General features: G+C 32.6%; 1 protein-coding gene across 1 annotated transcript in view; it reads right to left on the bottom strand.

Annotated features, from left to right (window-relative positions):
- Nucleotides 1-20,304, bottom strand: part of LOC145335160 (uncharacterized) — a 78,682-nt gene that overhangs the window by 25,369 nt on the left and 33,009 nt on the right. Inside the window, exons 14-21 of the mRNA XM_080180892.1 lie at nt 13,489-13,575; nt 9,295-9,377; nt 8,304-8,386; nt 7,828-7,831; nt 7,170-7,212; nt 5,738-5,811; nt 2,259-2,299; nt 1,750-1,823 (exon numbers count right to left, since the gene is read on the bottom strand). Coding sequence (XP_080037018.1) covers nt 1,750-1,823; nt 2,259-2,299; nt 5,738-5,811; nt 7,170-7,212; nt 7,828-7,831; nt 8,304-8,386; nt 9,295-9,377; nt 13,489-13,575 — 489 coding nt within the window. The remainder of the gene's footprint in view (nt 1-1,749; nt 1,824-2,258; nt 2,300-5,737; nt 5,812-7,169; nt 7,213-7,827; nt 7,832-8,303; nt 8,387-9,294; nt 9,378-13,488; nt 13,576-20,304) is intronic.

The raw sequence follows: 20,304 nt of genomic DNA, 5'->3' as shown, positions 1-20,304 counted from the left end.
ACCTAGATAGGTAGATAGATAATTTCTACTGGCACACTCAGCATCACACATGGGGGCCATACATCTCTCACAGCTATAGGATCCATCAACCTAGATAGGTAGATAGATAATTTCCACTGGCATACTCAGCATCACACATGGGGGCCATACATCTCTCACAGCTATAGGATCCATCAACCTAGATAGGTAGATAGATAATTTCCACTGGCATACTCAGCATCAAACATGGGGGCCATACATCTCTCACAGCTATATGATCCATCAACCTAGATAGGTAGATAGATAAATTAAAATAGTCAAAATTCTAGTGATAAATCAATTGAATAGATAGTTAAACACATCAAGCAAGAGAAATGGATAGATAGATATTTGAATCGCTGGAAAGTGTCATGTGTGACGTCTTTTTCCATCTCTTTTAAGGGGTTTCCTTTCCCAATTCTCCTCTCATCCCTACTTTTTAGAAGTTTTTTTTATGACGTCACACATGTAACTTTACAGAGCTTCTAGATATTTGCTAACAAAAATGATGTGTAATGTAGGTAGAAAGATTAAAGCCATATACCTCTCACAGCTATAGGATCCATCAACCTAGATAGATAGATAAACAGGTATGTAAATAGATAGATAAAACGAAAGATAGACAGACATATTGATATTAGACAGCAATGTAGATGGAAAGATATACAGGGTGCGGCACATAAATCCGGACATTTTTTAAACGGCCATAGCGTCAAAACTACTTGACCCATCAGGACGTTTGACCGCACTATAGAAAGCTTAGGTAATGACCTTTTAGCACAAAAAAATCTTTGGACGAAGATGGACGTGTACACCGAGCTGGCCGCGCATATGTTCAACAAGGCAGATTCCAAATGCGCCGGTGGTTTAATGCGCAAAATCACAAAACATAGGGTCCGATAGGGAAGGAGTTGGAATCTTCACCCCAAATTTTGTGAGTGTCTTAGCTCATTGAGACACACATTTTGCCGTGTTTAAATCCATTTTAGCTCAATACTAGCCGAAATGAGGTCGATTTTTCAAGATTTTGAGCCTTAAGAAATCACAAACAGTAGGGCCCGACAGGGAAGGAGTTGGAAATTTGACCCAAAATTTTTTTGTGTGTCTTAAGCTCATTGAGACACGCATTTTGAGTACTTAAAGTCCACTGTAGCTAAATCCTAGCCCAAATGAGAGCAAAAACATGGATTTTGTCAATTTGGCGGTTACTCATGTTCCTAAGGAAATGTGGCCTCCAAGCAGCCCGATCTTAATTCAATGGACTTTTGGGCCTGGGGCTACTTTGAAGCATGCACCAATAGACGTGCCCATACCACAAAGACCTCCCTCATTGCCACTATCAATGAGAACTACGCCAGCTTGGACAGGTACATTTTGACCTGGACCTGCCGGCGGTTGAGGAGGCCGGTAGAGGCGGTGATTGAGGCTGGCGGCGATTTTGTTGAATAATCTACTAGTCATATACCTATTTTGCTTCCCAGTTTTTAAAATTTAATAAAATCTTTAAAATTGACGATTTTATGTTCATTTGTTTAAAAATTAGAATTTGTCCGGATTTATGTGCCGCACCCTGTATAACTTGAATATTTATTTGATATTTAAATAGTTTGACTTTTACAAAGCGTTTGATCCAAATACATGTTTAAAAAAAAACCCAAAACCCATATCACCCCTTTACCTCATTGATATCTTTAAAGGGTTTGGATATATTAACAAAAGATAAAAATTCACCCTCTTAAAGCACTGTAGGCAAACAGGAGGAGTTTTGGTGTATGGACCAGCGGCTGCGGCCTCTTCTCTTAATACTGAAAAAAAGATTATATAAAAGCAACAATATAACTTTTAATAACAAGTGGTAAAGTTTTTGTATAAAGCTAACGATCTCGGAAATTGCTTGTCCGGATGTGTTTGGCTTTTCCGGGAAGCTTTTAAGATGTTGTGGGGTGGTTTTATGCTATATTCAAACAAAATATATAAATTAATATAAGTAATTGGTTTATCAATTTATTAAATTTGTATATTTATTATATCTATATTTAAAATTTTTATCAATTGATTTTTTCAATAAATTTGTTATGGATTATTCTGTCTGTCTATCCATCTATCTAAATCAATCAATCTATATATACATACATAAAGAAATTCTTTTTTTAACGTCTAACAATCTATAATCTATAAAACTATTAGTCAATCTTTTCTTTATGATACTAGTAGATTAGCCAAGCAACTAAATAATTTACCTAATTCACATGGTTCAACGTCCCTAGCAGCTACACAGTACCTAAAACAAATCAAATTACATTAATTTTATTTACCCTAAACTAAATTTCTTGCAATTTTTAAAAATTATTTGAATTAATCAATAAAATATTATTTTCGGTTACCTAAGTGAGTAAAAATGGCTTTAATTTCTGAAACGTAATAGATTTGACAGAAGGAAAAAATCCACCAACTTTTGCAGATAAAAAATCTGCACTTATTCTTGGTGTTACAACCTTTAGGTGTAAAATCATAGAATTGTTAAACTTGTAATACTATGAACAAAAGTTTAAAAGTTTACTTCTGCTATGTCACATGGGTGAAATTGATATAAAAAATAAGGGGAGTTCATTGGGTCAAAACAGGAGCAACTCTTTTGTAAATGGTTAAAGCTTCCAGAAAACTGTCGTGCAATCAAATGCTTGACATTCTGCAATAGTTGGAATGACATACTTACAAAAAAGAGCTATGATTATTTACTATAATTTCTTCTGTTACATTGTATGAACACTAAAATAAATATTTTATTTGCATAGTCAAAATTATGTGCAAATTTTGACAGATAGACGTTAACAAACAGTCCGTATCATTAGAAGCAAAGCTACTCTACAATTGAATGTGATTTCTCTGCAATTGTAATGCAGCTACACCCCTAGAGGCCTCCAGGGGTACTTGAGGAGGGTGGAGTTGAATTTGATAACCCAATTATTAATCATAACCCCCCCCCCATACTTTCAATTTTAGTATAACAACTTTTTTCTTCTTGGAGGGTGGAATTTTTTAGGGGCGATTTCTCTTAGGAAGGTGGTGGTACCCCCTCCCCCAAAATGATTATAATCATTCCGAGGACCTATGAGAAGATACCCTGTAAAGGAGAATCATAACGGTACAAACAAACAGACAGACAGTGAGACACCCTGTTACTTTATTATAAGGATTTCTTACTGGTAAGATTAATTTTCTTGTAAATTTTATATTAATTTTAAAGGCAAAGAATTATAATATGGTGCTTTCATTTATTATGCCTAAAGAGCTCAGAAACAACAATTCCCTACTTTGAAATTAATTAAATTAAGTGTTAGTTTTTGTATTTATTTCTAACCCCTGCGGAGGATTAGTTCCTGAACGGATTATACCTGCGGTGCCTAACCTTGTATCCAATATACCCTAACCTAACCTAGCCTCAGGTACCCATAAAAAACCACCCCCTTATTTTCAATTTCTTTTAAATTAGAAAGGGGTTACTTTTTTGCTCGACAATGCATTTTGAAACAATCTATAATAAAGTATCTTTTAAAAAATCAACTAATAGTCATTTCTCGCATCGTATTATAAACAGCTTTCCGCATATTATAAACATTTCTAAGAGTAAAATCATTTTTATATTTGTAGAAGACTAGATTTAATACGATGCTATAAATTATTTTGCAGTATGGCTGAGAATCGGTTCTAATCCACCAGATATTAATCGCCTTCGCAGCGAAACTGGACATTGATTTCAGTATCTTTTCGTTCTTGTTTTCCATTTCATATATTTTTTTCTGCAGAAGACATTAATGATCGTTTAAATGATCGATAGAGTGTCAATTACTGGTCCATTTATGCAATAAGTTTTTAAAAAGCGAAGCTCTTCTATAATTATTAAAAGCGAAGCTTTTCTATAATTAGGGTCGGTCCGAGACAGATAGCTTTTCTTCGTTAAATTTCTATGTGATCTAATTATCCGTTTGATCTGATTTTTTGTACATTGATTCCTGGGACAACAAAGAACAATATCATAAGCGAAGCAACTCTATAATCAAGTCCTAAAAATGTCAGTATGTTCATAAACATTATCCTGTATCAAGCAGTTTTTCAGCAAATTTACTTACAATTTTGCTTCGACTCTTATACATTTATATTCTGATTATTCAGTTCTGACATTATACAAGTGTTTATGTCCGTCTGTCATACCGTTTCAAAGCTTCGCTTTTATGGATGTTGCCATCCTTGTTTATGGGGAAAATCATGGAGAAAGGATTGATAATTGTCATCTTTATTTAAGAGTAACAGTATGTCCGTCTGTCTCTGTGTAGTAAATGACTTCGTTTTCTGATGAACTATCATGAGCTTCTTAATATTCAAGATTCTTATAGATAGAGGAATAGTTATTTCTCGCATCGTATTATAAACAGCTTTCCGCGGATATAGAAAATTATAAGATTAAAACCATTTTTTTAGCCCCGAGGTGCCGAAGGCACTGGCTGAAAAACTGGTTTTAATCTTATGATTGTACATTTTTATATTCGTAGAAAGCTAGATATAATACTATGCTAGACATGTTTTTTTTTCGTATGGATGAGAACCGGTTCCTATCCACCGGATTCAAATGAATACGAGAAAGGTTCAAAAATATTTTTGGATGAGAGTATATTCAAATTCATCCTTCCAAGATAAAACACCCCTGAAAAACGTCCTCCTCCTTTATATTTAAGCTTTTTATAGATACAGGGAAAGTTTATTATTATTTTGGATGAGAGTATACTCATCCTTCCAAGAGAAATCGCCCCTGAAAAATGTCCTCCTCCAAAAAAACAAAAAGTATTTTTTTTCCTTCAAAAAGATAAGTAACAGGATATCTGTCTGTCTCTGCGTAGTAAAGGACTTCGTTAACTGCAGAACTAATATGTTTCTCCTTACATATTATTACAACAAATTACGAATGAAAGTCCGGATATTATGATTTAAAGAGCAGATTTTAATATTTTAAGAATAAATTTCTTGGGGAAAAAATCACGAAACCTTTCATATGGGTTTCAGTTGTTTTGTGTTTATATTTGTATAGCATGACTGACATGACTAATCTTTACGAAAATTTCAACTGTCTGAAAGCAATTGAGAAAATCACATTTCCGGCCCCAATAGCCTTATGGACTGACAGATGGACGAACTGAAAAACGGACATAGTGAATTATAGAGTAGCTTCCAAACCAATTAAGGATTGCAACATCCATAATAGCGAAGCTCTAAAAAAATACCTAGTTCAAACGAACGTTAACACTTGTAGAATGTCAGAACTGAATAAGCAGAATATAAATGTGTAAGTATAAACAAAATTGTAAGTTTTTTTGGTTGCAAAACTTCTTAAATACAGGATACTGTGTAAGGACATACTTAAATGTTTAGGATTTAATTATGGAGATGCTCTGATTATAAAATTTTACCTTGTTGTAATAGGAACCAGGAAAAGCCCATATTGTCCTGTTGTGACGTCATAAATTTCGGGAAAGGAAAAGGAAAAGGGAAAGGAGAACCCCATTTCTCCCATTTCTTTTGAAGATATTTTCATCCCCCCTTGCCTTCTCCTATCCCGAAATTTATGACGTCACAACATCAGGACAGGACAATATAGTCTTTGTCAAAAAATCAGATGAATAAGATAATTACATCATATAAAAAAGTTGTCAAAAAACAAATTTACCTGCCAACTTCTGGGCTTTGTTTAACTATGAACGGATAACAATAATTCTGATGCCTGTGCAGCTCACCATGAACCTAAATAAGCAAAATGTAATATTTAATTTCTTTTTATTGTTTAACCCACTTACCCCTGACAGAAATTAATAATTAATATCTTATTTTATTCATTGGATCAAAAAAAATATTTCATATATTTTTTTACAAATTATACCTTAAAAATCTGTTTTTCCTAAACAGTGTATAGTGCCTAATAAAAATTACCAGTATACAAACATTTTACCATAGGCCATATTGCAACATATACTGGCCTATCATTGGTCATTTGAATTGTATGACGTCCATTGTAAAAGGCACTTTAAGTGCTTCCGTTTTTGAAGTTATGTTCATCCCCAATGATGATACACAAAATTAAAAATTCTTTAGATTACAAAATGTGGTTGAAATGTTTCGACACAAAATAAACCAATAAAAGTCTCCAGGGTTGTTAAGCCAACGAATAAGCCCAATTTTCCCTCCCTATCTGATAATTATGCTCCTGTTTTGGTCTACGCATATTAGTACAGACACAGCCCAAGACAGAGCACATAATAGTAGAGTTGCTACGCATTTTTTTTCAACTTTGTTGTTTTTGCTAATATGTTTTTGTAATAAAATTTTACTTCTATGAAAACATCTTTTAACTTTTATCTGTTTTTGCACCAAAAAAGTTATTGAAAATACATTAGCAGATTTTAAAAAGCTTTACAGATTAGAAAAGTTAAGATTATTGCTTTTGTAGAAGGTTTTTGGATTATTTTCCTCCTAAACGTATAGAATGTATTTCAAAGCAACAGTTTCACCGAGTATATTATATGAAATAGTAAGGTTTTGTTTGTTCAGTAAGATCTTGTAAACTATTGAAACAAACATGGAAATAAAAAATTGAAACCCAGATTTTAGGATAAAAAAACATACACCATTTTAGAAAGAAAAAAGAACTTATTATATAAGCTGATATAAGTAAATAAATAATCCAAAAAACTTAAAAAGTATAAAATCAGATGTATTTTTGAAAATAATAATCATTTCTCGCATCGTATTATAAACAGCTTTCCGCGGATATGATATATACAATTATAAGATTAGAGCCAGTTTTATATTTGTAGAAAACTGGATATAATACGATGCTAGACATAAATTAAACTAACAATTCTAATCTACAGATTTTTGAATTTTTGTGAATCATCATTGGGCCCGTACATCAACTAATGGTCCATTGTCTTATCCCTGGTTTTGGGTCCCAATACTAATGATAAAAGTCATAAATTTTTGTAACTAAATGTTTATAACTACTTTTATACTAAGAATATACTTAGGTAAAAAAATATATACTGATTGATGTCAAACACTCATTTTTTTAAAGCCATCTTAAAATCAGCTATATAAACGATCACCTGAGAACAAACGTAGACCAAGGAGCAATGTGGACACAGACAACTAGCAACATTTTTAGAAATATAATTATTGTGTTGTAAAATGTAAATAAAATTTTTTTTTTGATTTATATTTTTCGAAGATTTTTAAAAATATTTTTTTATAAATTTTAGAATTATATTAAATTCCTCTCTGGTACAGGTTTACAGCAATAAAAACATTGTCTTTCTATTCCATGATGATCAATCACAGCATCTTCTACAGTTAGTAGTCATTGCAAAGACTTTTTAAGGGGGGGTTTTTGTTTGTTCGTTAACTTCGGTCATTTTTGGTAATGAAGGTATAGTTAAATGGAAAAATCCACTTATATTAAAAGGGGGGAGGGGTTGTAGGTGCTTAACAGCCAGGGAGTAAGGAAGCGAACATTTGGGCAATTAATTCAATTTAAGAGTTTTCGCTGAAAGGCCATGAAATCATGAAAATTTGAAGAAAATTGTAAAGGGTATGTTAATCAAATCTAGAAAAACTATAAAATAAGAAAAAAGTTCTAAGAAAAAAAAGCATTTATTTGAAAATTAAATTACATCAGTATCAGACTGACATAACCATTTTGTAATTAATTACTAGAAAAATCTCTCTGGAACTCGTTTACCCCCATATTTCTAAATTTTAAAATACCACCCTTTACAATAATTGAATTTAAGGGTTCTTTAATTGTTTATTACACAAATATCACAATAAAGTTTTTATCTATGAAGTTATATTTTTTGGAGAAAAAAAAAATTGTTAAAACCCGCCGTCTGCTAGAAATTAAGTTTATTTATACTCGTCTTCTATAATCAAAAATAACTCAGCGAGTTAGCGGCAATGATGCGCTAGTATCCAATGTCAGTAAGAACCTGCTAAATTCTTGCACATTCTCTTTAAGCCAGTATCACTACCTAAAGTCTGAGACTCCTAAAAATCTAATATTCGATCCATTGTCCCCTACCTTACTCCCTGCTTAACAGCCCTATAAAAGATAAAACTTGCTTAAGAGCAATTGGAAGCTTCACTGTTATGAAGAACATAAATTATGATTATCTTGTATGCTTCTTTTACAAGCTATAAAAATAATGCATTAAAAAAAGAATCTTCTCTAGAATTAACTTTACAATTGATTCCTGAATTTATAAAGTTGTTGAGTTCAGGAATTTTGGGTGGTTTCACTTCTTTCTGGTTCTGTTGTTGTGTTAATCTAGATAGACAGATAGATAAATAGAGAGATAGAAAGATAGATTGTTGATGAAAGAAGGATGGCAACATCATTAAAAGCGAAGCTTTAAAAAATGATTGTGGAACAAACGAACATTAACAATTGTATAGTGTCAGCACTTCATTAGCAAATGTAAAATTGTTGTAAAATTTAATTAATTCAGAATGCTCTTAAGGACATACTTACATTTTTAGGACTTGATTATAGAAATGCTTCGATATTAACATTGTACCTTGTTGTCCTAGGGATAATTTTGCCAAAAATTTTTGTTAACAAATTTTTCAACATTATTTAATGGTAATGAATATATAGGTGCTACACTTTTTAAATAATTGTCAGATGAATCATCATGTTACAATTAAAATCGATAGAACAACTCTAACATGTTTTTTAAACCCGCGACCGTGTCTCAACACGTAGCGCATCCGCTCGTCGTCGGGAAGGTGATAGGTTCGAATCTCGGACCAACACCGCGTCATAACTAAAGACGTTAAAAATGGTTCCTACTGCTGCTATGTCAGATCCGCGACATAAATAGTTAGAGTAGGGGGAATGCCTTGACCCGAAACAGGCGCAACTCGTTACCATGCACAGTTGGGACTTCTCAGACAAAGGTCGTGCATCACAGAGAGTTGGTTGTCTGTTGGATGTTACTTAACCTAATATCCTTGGGTGTTTGGACAGAAAAGGGTGCGTACCAGTCACCCTTAGTTCTCCTGGATTGCTGGACCAGGACCTGGACAGTACATCAAGTCGATAAGGTCCTTGACTGCAATCCCGCCCTTATGAGGTAAATGAGGGGTAAACATGTTTTTTAAAAACTATCCGTCATGGACAGACGGATTGACTGACCTTAATAATAGACAAGCTCAGTTTTTAAGAAATCTAACCTGTCTAATTTAGAGATATTCTTTTCCCGAACCCTTTTCAACTTTTCACGATAAAATGTCAACAACTTCATTTGTTCGGTATCCTAGAATTAAATAGATAGATAAATAGATAGATAGAAAGATAAATAGATAAATAGATAGATAGAAAGATAGGTAAATAATTAGGTAAAAAAATATTTAAAATGATAGATAGATAGATAGATAGAAAGATAAATAGATAGATAGAAAGATAAATAGATAGATAGAAAGATAAATAGATAGATAGAAAGATAGATAAATAGTTAGGTAGAAAAATATTTATAATGATAGATAGATAGTAAGATAATTATATAGATAGATAAATAGATATGTTAATAGATAAATGTCAATAGATTCGAATGTTCTGTATCATAGAATTATATAAATGATTAGATGGACAAATAGATAGATAGAAAGATAGATAAATAGTTAGGTAGAAAATATTTAGAATTATAGATAGATAGAAAGCTAAATATATAGAAATGCATAAAGATAAATAGATGGAAAGATAGATAGATGGAAAGATAGATAGATGAAAAGATAGATAGATGGAAAGATAGATAGATGGAAAGATAGATAGATGGAAAGATAGATAGATGGAAAGATAGATAGAAAGATAGATAGATAGAAAGATAGATATCAAACAAAAACATCCCCTCTCTATTTTAAAAAATCAAAATAAGGTTGCTTCTCTATATTTTTAGAGCTGGTTAGATTAGGTTATTATAGGTACTGGGTAACACTGCAGGGTTTAGGGAACCACAGGTATGGGCGCCGCAGGGTAAGTCCGCTCCCCTCTAAGGGGTTAGAGGATCTTCATCTTCATGATCTCTATCAACAACAAAAAAAATAAGGGGGATTTTTTTTATTTTTTTTTTGGGGGGGGGGGGTGGTGGGGGTGTCCCACACCCCAAAAAAATAGCCTAAAACCACCACAGGACTAGTAGGTATATTCCCTGAAGAGTAGAATCCGATCGGTTCAGTGGTTACCGAGATCTTAAGGGACAGACGGACAGACAGACAGACGGACGGACGGACAGACATCAAGCTACTTTGTATTATAGATATGTTACCATGTTTCATTAAAACTTGCCTTGACAAACTGACGTACATGGGTAAATTATAAAAAAAATCTTTGTTTTTAATAAATAGCCATGTTGTGTTGATTAAATTAATTCACATGATTTATAACAACCTGGGTTCTACAGTTTTCTATTACCTTATTATAACAGTAAAATATCAGGACAGCCTATGCAAAATTTAATTGTTATACTAATATCAAAATATTTCTGGGAATCACCGCTAGACGTCGCTCACCCTTTTAACGCTCTCTTGTCAATTTTAATTTGATAAATTTTTGGCCTCAGAATCTTGTTAAATATATCAAAATATGTTCAGACTAAATAGTTTCCTATCTATCTATCTATTAGTGTGTAAATCAACTAAATATGTCTTATTGTGTCAAATATTATGTAAAATTAAGCGTTAGAACTGGGGGTGTTTAATATTTAGAAAAAAATAACCTTAGGATGCATCAATCTATCCATTATAATTTATTGACTTTCCACATATTTATCAGAACAACTTTTCCCACTTAATTTAAGATAAATAAAAATAAGGAGGGGGAGTGGGGGTGTTGGATTCTGGTGCTAATTGATACCTTGAGTCATGTTGGGTTAGATTGCCCCGAAAAAGTTAGGACACAGCAGATATAAGCACGCAGGGTTTGGGTTCCCCGCTGTTATCCTTATACTAAAGTAACAGGATGTCTATGTGTCTGTGTATCTGTGTGTCTGTACCGAAGGATCTCGCTAACCGCTGAACCGATCAGGTTCTCCTTAACAGGGTAGCTTCTCATAGGTTCCGGGAAGGTTTATAACTAGGTGGGACACCCCCAACCCTCCAAAAAATGAAAAATCCCCCCCATAAAAATTTTTTTTTATATCTTTTTTAACTAAAATTAAAAATGAGTGGGGGGACCCAATTTTTTTACTTTTTCTTTTAAAATCTAAAATAAGAAATTGGGTTATTAAATTCGACTCTCTCCTCCTCAAGTGCCCCTAGAGTCCTCTAGGGGCGTAGCCGCTAGTTAATCATAAAGAAAATAAGAAGGGGTTTCTTACTCGCTAGGCACATTGAGGTGAAGCACATGTCTATCAATTTGATATTTAAAAATTTTTCTTTTCTTTTTATGATTTAATTTAAAGACATATTTTATCTATCTATCTATTTTTATTTTATAATTAAGGTATACCTAACAATCTATCTATCTATCTATCTATCTATCTATCTACCTATCTATCTATCTATCTATCTATCTATCTATCTATCTATCTATCTATCTATCTATCTATCTATCTATCTATCTATCTATCTATCTATCTATCTATCTATCTATCTATCTATCTATCTATCTATCTATCTATCTATCTATCTATCTATCTATCTTAATATCTATCTATCTATCTATCTATCTAAATATCTATGAAAATATGTATTTGTATTATGAGTGTTAACGCATGGACCGTCACTAAGAATTTAGTTATAGACATATGTGTAGACATATTACCAGACCAAATTTTCAAGCTGCCGTTAGCGTTGCAAGGCAGGTTTAAGGGTAAGCATGAGAAAAATATGTGGTGCTTTCACAAAAAAAATATTATCGAGCACTGAACCACCCTCCCATTCACATATTAAAATAAAGTTGGAAGGGGGAGAAGTAGTTTGTTTTTCCTTCACCTAACCCTACGGGGCTACCCAATAAAAAACATAACCTGACCTAACCTAACCAAAAGTTTTAAAGAAACGAAAAAAGGAGTCAATACTTGATAAGACACTTAGAGGAAAATTGCAAAAAAGTACATATATACATAGAACTAAAATCATAGCTAGTAAACTTTATTAATTAACTAATTATCTTTACTTAAGATTTGAAATAGAGAGGAATATTTCAACATATCTCATGTTGACCGGCCCACAAAAACTATTAAAAAGGAACCCTTACGGCAGCTTGAACATTCATAACTAGAAACTTTTACCTCTAGGACAACTATGGACAAAGGTCAAGTAGCTTTTCTAAAATCTATTAAGCATATTCAGATAATTTTTTTTTAGCGAAGCCTTTTCTACACTTAGGGCCAGTCTGTTCGTCCGTCTGTCAGTCAAAAACGGATAGCTATCATCGGTAATTAAAGTATGAAGGAATCTTTATTATTGATTTACCTAAAATGCTGATTCCTTTAACACTTTGTCAATTTTTTAAAAACTATTCGTTTTTTTAATAAGATTTTAAAGTGGAGGGTCGACCCTACCGTCCTAACCCCCTTTTTCAAGTGCCCCTAGAGGCCGATTAGGCATAAAATCTAGTTATAAAAAAGTATTAATATAGAAAGATTTATGATCAGTATTAAAATGATAAAAAGCAAATACATTCATTCTTTACTAAATGTTTTTGCAAATATAAACACAAACAAAACTATTGGTCACCTAAAAAAGGGCAAAACGATAGATAAATGAATAATTTGAAAGATAGTGGAGATACTGGACGGATAGACAGATAGACAAAATAAACAAAAAGATATCTTTTTGTACAGAATGTGTTCGCAAAAATAAGCATAACAATAAACTTTCGTCAGACACGTGTAAGTAAAGTGCGAAAAAAGACAAAAATGTCCAAAATAGCGCAACAATTTAAAGTATTTGGAATATTAATCCTATTAAAATATGTTTTTATTTGATTTTAATACTTTAACAATTAAGGAAGTTAAAAAAATCATTTATTATTTGTTAATCAATTTCGTTTTTTCTTTCGGCTGAATGGATTTTAAACTTTTTAAAGGGGGTTTTGACAACCCATTCAACCCTTCCAGGCACACCTCTTAGAGAATGAATCAGCATGACAAAATAATCCCAAATGAAATAATATCGACTACAATTAAAACCAGTTTGACTTTAGAGTAACATTTGATGTAATTATTTATAGGTGTTTTTTTTCTGGAGCTAAAGACTAAAGTGAATCCATGTAGGAATTGGTTGTACTTTTTAGCGAAGCTTTAAATACATCTTCGGGTTGGATTTTTGCTATTTATCTTCCCTCCCTTGCATTTTCCTAGAGAAAAAGGGTAACGAAAGAAAAATTTACATTTTACATTCTTCCAAAACAAAATTATTACTTACATGAAGCTTAGAAGATTGTTTTTCTTTGTTGTTAATTTCACTATTTTCATTAGTTCCAACCATCTCTCTCATTTTGGTGAGAACTCTCTGAAACAATGGATTTAATATTACTTGGATCGTACACAAGATTTTCATGCTCTATAATAAAGTGACCTCTGTAGCGGGCTAAAATAACAATCTCCTATATCCCCATCCCCCTACCCATCCACTCTCCTCCTACTGGTTAAACGGCCCGACCAATAAATGCGAGGGGATGTTGCAACCTAAACTGACGACAATTTTTCTCCTGTCATAATATCCATTCTACAATAATTTCTTATGGAATATATACACGACCTAAGTCTGAATATGCCGCAATTTGTTTGTTTTCTACGTTTAGATTTTAAAGACATTGGGACTTAAAAAAAATAATGTTTAAACGCATTTTTACATTGCACTGCATACTATGTTTTTATATATTACTATTGTATAATAGTTACGTGTTCTTTTTTATGTAAAATGCTGATTCTTACCATTTGCGTTCCTTAAAAATTCTATTTCTCAGTTCTTTTTAAAAATGAACATGCATTCATTCATTTATCTTTTTGTGTTTTAATGTAAAGTAAAAAGTAAATTTTCAAGTGAATTGCCCAAAATTTCTGTCACGTTAAAAAGTTAATATTTTCTTATACAAAAAAGCGGTAAGTTCCATAGTTATTTATTTAAAATTGTAACAATATATTATTATACTGATTTAGACTGATATAATGGTGTGATTCTAAAGTGAGGGAATGTCTTTAAAAATTTTTCAAACAGACTTCTCCCCCACGGAGACAGATAACATTTGGCAAAGCCGTGTTAATTGTTAAATTACTAGTTACTTCGCCTTTAGCCTCTAGTGATATCAGTCAATAGCCCATATACCCAATACATTTATAAAGCATCCCTAAAAAGTACAATCTATTCGGCTCAGCAGTTTCTGAGATGTTTAGCTTCATACAAAAACAATTGTATAGAATTTTCGAGCTCAAAAATTGGAATGTGACTATAAAACTAAGATTATTTTTATTTTTAAATTCAAGGTATGTCTTTAATTAAAATAAAACTTTTTGATTTCTTTAAAGCACTTTTACCAACTTCAAAAAGCTGTTAGGTGATTTACATAAAATTAGCAAATTAGCTTTTAGAATAACACACATATTTAATGGGATGATTTCGGGTATCAGTCAAAGTTTCGGCAAAATAAGCCTATACAATATCAATCTACCCAGGGATCTAAAGGGATAAGACAATGGCCGATAAATTGATGCACATCCCCAATGTTGATACATAAAATTAAACCTTCTGTAGATCAAAATTACTGATTGAAACATTTGAACACTCAACTTATTGAACCAACCAACCAATATTCATCGAAGTCCCCATGCTAAGCCTAGGAATAAGAAAACTTTTAAAAAAACTTTGGAGACTAGTGTAATAAACAGCCATTTGTCCCCTCCATCTCTCTTTGAAATCTACCAATTAAATTTTTTGACCTAAACATTTTTAAAAATAACACGGCTTTGAAATATTTTTTGCTTTACTACTGATGCCCCACGTAGTATTGTCTTAAAAAAGCGCGGACATATTTTAGGAAAGGGACAAGTATTTGCAAAACAAAGGCCCCTGATCTAAGCAGAGAGAGAGGGGACAATAAGCTGTTAATAACACTAGGCTCCAAAGTTTTATGATAATGTTTTCTTATTCATTGGCTTAACAACTTTGTGGACGTTAGTGAATTTTGATTGGATAATTCATTAAGTTTAGTGTTCAAACTACTGGTTTTAAAATATAGAAGGGGCAATCAATAGGGATGTACATGAATTTATCGGCTATAGTCTTATCCCTTAAATCCCTGGATTTAATTCTGGGCCACACATCGTCATATTAAATGATAATAAAACTGGTATCTACTATTGCTTTGTCTGACGCGTGACTCTAATTGAGATAGAGTAAGAGGAATGTTTTAAACTGTAAACAGGCATAACACATTACCATGTATAGTAAGTTCATTAAGACAAAGGTCGTTAAATTAAAGAAGTGATTTTCCGTGGAATGTTACATAGACTAATAATTTAAAATTTGCGTTAGATTATCACATGCCAATAAAATTGGATGATGCACTTGAACTCTCTAGAAAATGACTTGAATGTGAATGAGAACTCCGCTATAATTATTAAATACAAATCAAAGTTAATTGATTAGGAAAACGGAAAAAAATCTTTTATGTAAAAATACTTTTTGTATTATAATCAATATTTTTGAAATTGTTGAAAAGTTGATGGTGAAATAGTTTTTTTTGTGGGTGTAAAAGTAAAAGTATCTTTACTGAGACAATCTAATATTCTTCTATTGATTATACATGAAATTTGTTTATATTTATGGACAGAATAAAGAAATAGAGTAAACTTTGCAACGATTACTAATGTACGTCTTTCTTCTCTTTTGCTTTAAAATATCAATATTTCAAATTTTATCCTTTAATTAATACAATAAGGTTTTTATTGAAAAACTTTTACATTGTAATTGAAACTTAAAATTTAAAAATAATTTAAAAAATCTACACATGTATGTTCAGATTAGTAGTATTTTAAAAATAACATTAAGGTAAGTGAATTCATTTCATGTTTTAATCAAGCCAAATTTTGTAATTTTTATATAATTTTTAAATGTATATTTTCCAGTATATCCAAGCAATTTAGATGGCGTTCACAAGGTTTTTTACTCACAACTCACAACTCTAGGGGTGTGTGATTTCAAAAACTTAACAATCCTATTGGCTCTTTTAGGGGGTGTATCAGGAAGGTGTAGACTCTTGTGAAAGGGCGCAAGGGGATGATTCCCCCCCCCACCTTCTGCACGCCTTTGATTTAGATAGGTATATTTAAATTGACATGTCTAAAGACATCCTAATCTGGAACAGGCCAAAACATAACACTAATAACTTCTGTTTTTACTTCTCTGTCTCATTTTGTGTATTTTTGTGTGTCTTTGTGTGTGTGTGTGTGTGTGTGTGTGTGTCAGCGTGTGTGTTTTAGTTTGTGTATATGTGTGCATATGTTTATTAGACAAATTAAGATCGCCCAAAAAGGGCTAAAAAGTATTTTGCAGTTTAACATAGTCTAGATTAATGACATTTCTAACTAATAATTTAATATATAAAACAATTTCTAAAAATTTTAAAAAGGGGAGGGGGAATATCTAACAAATTTCCTATATTGCCTACAACACCCTCATTTTTTTTTGGGGTGGGGGGGGGGGGTGGGGGACTTATTACCAATTTACCCCAACAAATCCTATGTATTAGGCTTCAATTATCCTTGTTAAATGTCGGTTCAGAATTTTAGGTTTTCAATAGCTCCTTTGGCTACTAGAGTTACTAGCGGCTACGCCTCTAGAGACATCTAGGGGTACGTGAGATGGGGAGAGTCGAATTTGATAACCCAATCTTTTTTTTAGATTTTAAAAGAAAAAGTAAAATAATTTTTTTTGAGGGGGAATTTTTTTTTTGGAGGGGATGCTACCCTCCCCCCTATTTTTGTTAGGTAAAATTTTTTGGGGAATGGTAATTTTCTTCTGGAGCTGATTTCTTTTGGGAGGGTGATGGTACCCTCCTCCAAAATAGTTATAAATCTTCAAGGGACCTATGAGAAGCCACACTGTTAAGGAGAACCCGATCGGTTCAGCGGTTAGCGAGATTCTTTAGTTTTGACCACAATACTACCTACTAGCTTTTTGTAAAACACTATTTTTATACAAATTCTTTCATGTGATGGAGAACAATGTTTCTAATAAAATTCTACTTTTAACTCTATAAGTTGTCAAAATAAATGATTCACTTGATTAGTAAGGGGAATAAAACTCTAATCTAGCTCTAGTAAAGCTTTCAAGGTGAAAGTTACTGTTTTGTAGTAATTGGCTTAAACAAGGTTAACATTCTTTTTTGGGGATGTTGTCGTTTAAACTGCAAAATGATAGCAATTCCAGCATTTAGTAAAAGCTTTTTATACTGGCCTACCAGTGGTTAATTAAAATATATACTTGACTGCCATTAGTAATTTAGTCTGTGTATTGGCCTATCATTCGGAATTTGTATTGTATGACGTCATTTTTTATTAGTTTATTAGAAATAGAAGCATTATATTTATGATACTTTTTAAAATTCTGATTGGTTGGTTTCAAACTAGTAGTGTCCAAACATTTCAACCAATAATTTTAATCTACAGAAGGGATAGTTTTGTTTATCATTTAGAGGTAGTATATTAATTTATCATCCATTGTCTTATCCCTTAAGATTCCCACTTTTTCCTTTCCCTTTCGTCTATATGAGTAGTATATATGTATGTACTTTACCTATAATAGAGTTTAATTAAAGCAACTTTAAGATTTTTATTTTTCTAAATAGACTTATACTAAATAAAGCAGCATAGAGTATTTAAAATCTTTGAAAAATAAGGAGGACAACATCCATAAAATTAAAGCACAGGCTAATATTAAGATATAATTTAATTTTAAGATATAATTAAAAAGTTACCATGCTTTTAACATTAGAATAATGATTATTATGTCAAAAATAGCCAAAAAAAATCAACATGTTTAAAACATGATATGCGAGTTTTTGATTATGATTACTCAATAGCTATGCGTTTAATAAATCTTATATTGTAACATAAATATTATTGCAAGAAGCAGAGGGAAAAAGTGATTGAAAAATCAGCCATGTGACGTCATAAAAATGAGGGAGATGAGAGGAGAAGTGGTAAAGAAAACCCCTAAAAAAAAGATATGGATAATCACTCATTTTCATGACGTCACATCGCTGATTTTTGAGTCACTTTTCCCCTCTACATGTAAGAACCAATTGTTTTTAGTGTGACGTGGTTTTCGATTGTCAGCTGAAGTCTGTGTGTTTTATTTGTGTTAAGATAACTGCTAGACCGAGACCAGTGAGTGAATATCTTTAGTTAAAAAATGATTTGCTGCGCTTCAATGGATGCATAACATCCTTTTTAGGCTGCACAGATACTCTGCAAAATTATTTATACGTCAGTCCAACTGATCTATTGCATAGATGTATACAAAAATAACCACCCCCCCCCCCCTTTTCCAATGACCTTTTTCGTTTAATAGCAATTGTTTTCTGCTACTTGGTTGTGTTAGGGCAGGAGGTACTTCTTGAAGTACTGGGGGATATTGACGTCCCTCCCCTTACCAGTCACCCTTCCTTCCAGGGATATGAAAGGTTTGCGTAGGACTAACTATCCTACCTGTAAAAATTCCAACAGTTACAGAAACCACCCACAAAACCTCAAACACTTATGGCTTTAACACAGCCAGAGGTGTGCATGAAACAAGAACTGTTGGAACTGATGCTCAGTTTACTGAGAATATGAAAGATGATGGTGAAATCCGAAAGGAAGCTATCAACTTGATGACAGGACCAATAAGTTCTAAGCAAAGCTGTAAGATAGGAACCTGGAATGTTAGAACAATGTATGAGTCAACTAAAACAGCCCAAGTAGTTAAAGAAATGACAAGTTACAATATCGGAATACTTGGAATTGCAGAATGTAGATGGACAGGACAAGGACAAACCACAACCAAAGATGGCCACCTAATACTTTATTCTGGTCATGAAAGTCAACATATGTATGGGGTTGCTATAATTATTCAAAAACGACATGTCAATTCACTAATAGACTGGAAACCTATATCAGACAGAATAATTAAGGCTAGATTCCAATCAAGGCACTGCAAGTTGACCCTTATCCAATGCTATGCCCCAACAAATGACAAAAGTGAAGAAGTAAAACAAGAGTTTTATGATCAACTGCAATCAATCAGAAACTCAGTACCCAAACATGACATGTGTCTAGTTCTTGGAGATATGAATGCTAAAGTAGGAACTGACAGGACTGGAGCGGAAAATGCAATGGGACACTTTGGCATAGGTACAAGAAATGAAAATGGAGAACTTTTACTTGAATTCTGTTTAAATAATGATATGGTCGTAGGAGGTACATTATTCCAACACAAAAACATTCACAAATATACCTGGACAACACCTGATGGACAAACAAGAAACATGATAGACCATATTATGATCAATAGAAAATGGGTCAAGTCAATGCAAGACTGTAGGAGCTATAGAGGAGCCGACATATTCAGTGACCATGAACTAGTTGTCAGTAAGATTAAATTAAAGCTTAAGCGTACTGGCCATGATAAAAAGAGTGAGATTGGTAGACAATATGATTCTTCAAGATTAAAGGACCCAGTGATAAAGAATGAATTTGTCTTAAAACTCAGAAATAGATTTCAAGTCTTAGAGGACCTAAATGACGAGACTGAGATCACATGGACTTCAATTAAAGAAAACTTTCAATCTACTGCTAAGGAAATCCTAGGACACAAGAAACCAGAGAAAAAGGACTGGATCTCTGAAGAAACATGGAACAAAATAGAAGAGAGAAAGAAGCTTAAAAACAAAATTCATAATGCTCAACATTTGGCTGACATGGGCAATTTAAGAGCTGAATATACTGCTAAAGACAAAGAAGTCAAAAAGCGCGCAAGGAAAGACAAGAGAGATTACATTGACAATATGGCTGAAAAGGCCCAGAGAGCAGCTGACTTCGGTAACATGAAAACAGTATACAACATAACCAAGCAATTAAGTGGCAAATATAACAAAAAGAGTGGTGAAACTATCAAGGCTAAAGATGGTAAATTACTCACTACAGAAAAAGAAGTTGCTGAAAGGTGGAAATCGCATTTTGAAGAAGTGTTGAACAGACC

This window comes from Acartia tonsa, chromosome 13 (genome assembly GCF_053477335.1).
Source record: "Acartia tonsa isolate MP-2025a chromosome 13, ASM5347733v1, whole genome shotgun sequence".
Taxonomy (NCBI): Eukaryota; Metazoa; Arthropoda; class Copepoda; order Calanoida; family Acartiidae; genus Acartia; species Acartia tonsa.
This window is presented reverse-complemented; position numbering and strand designations above follow the sequence as displayed.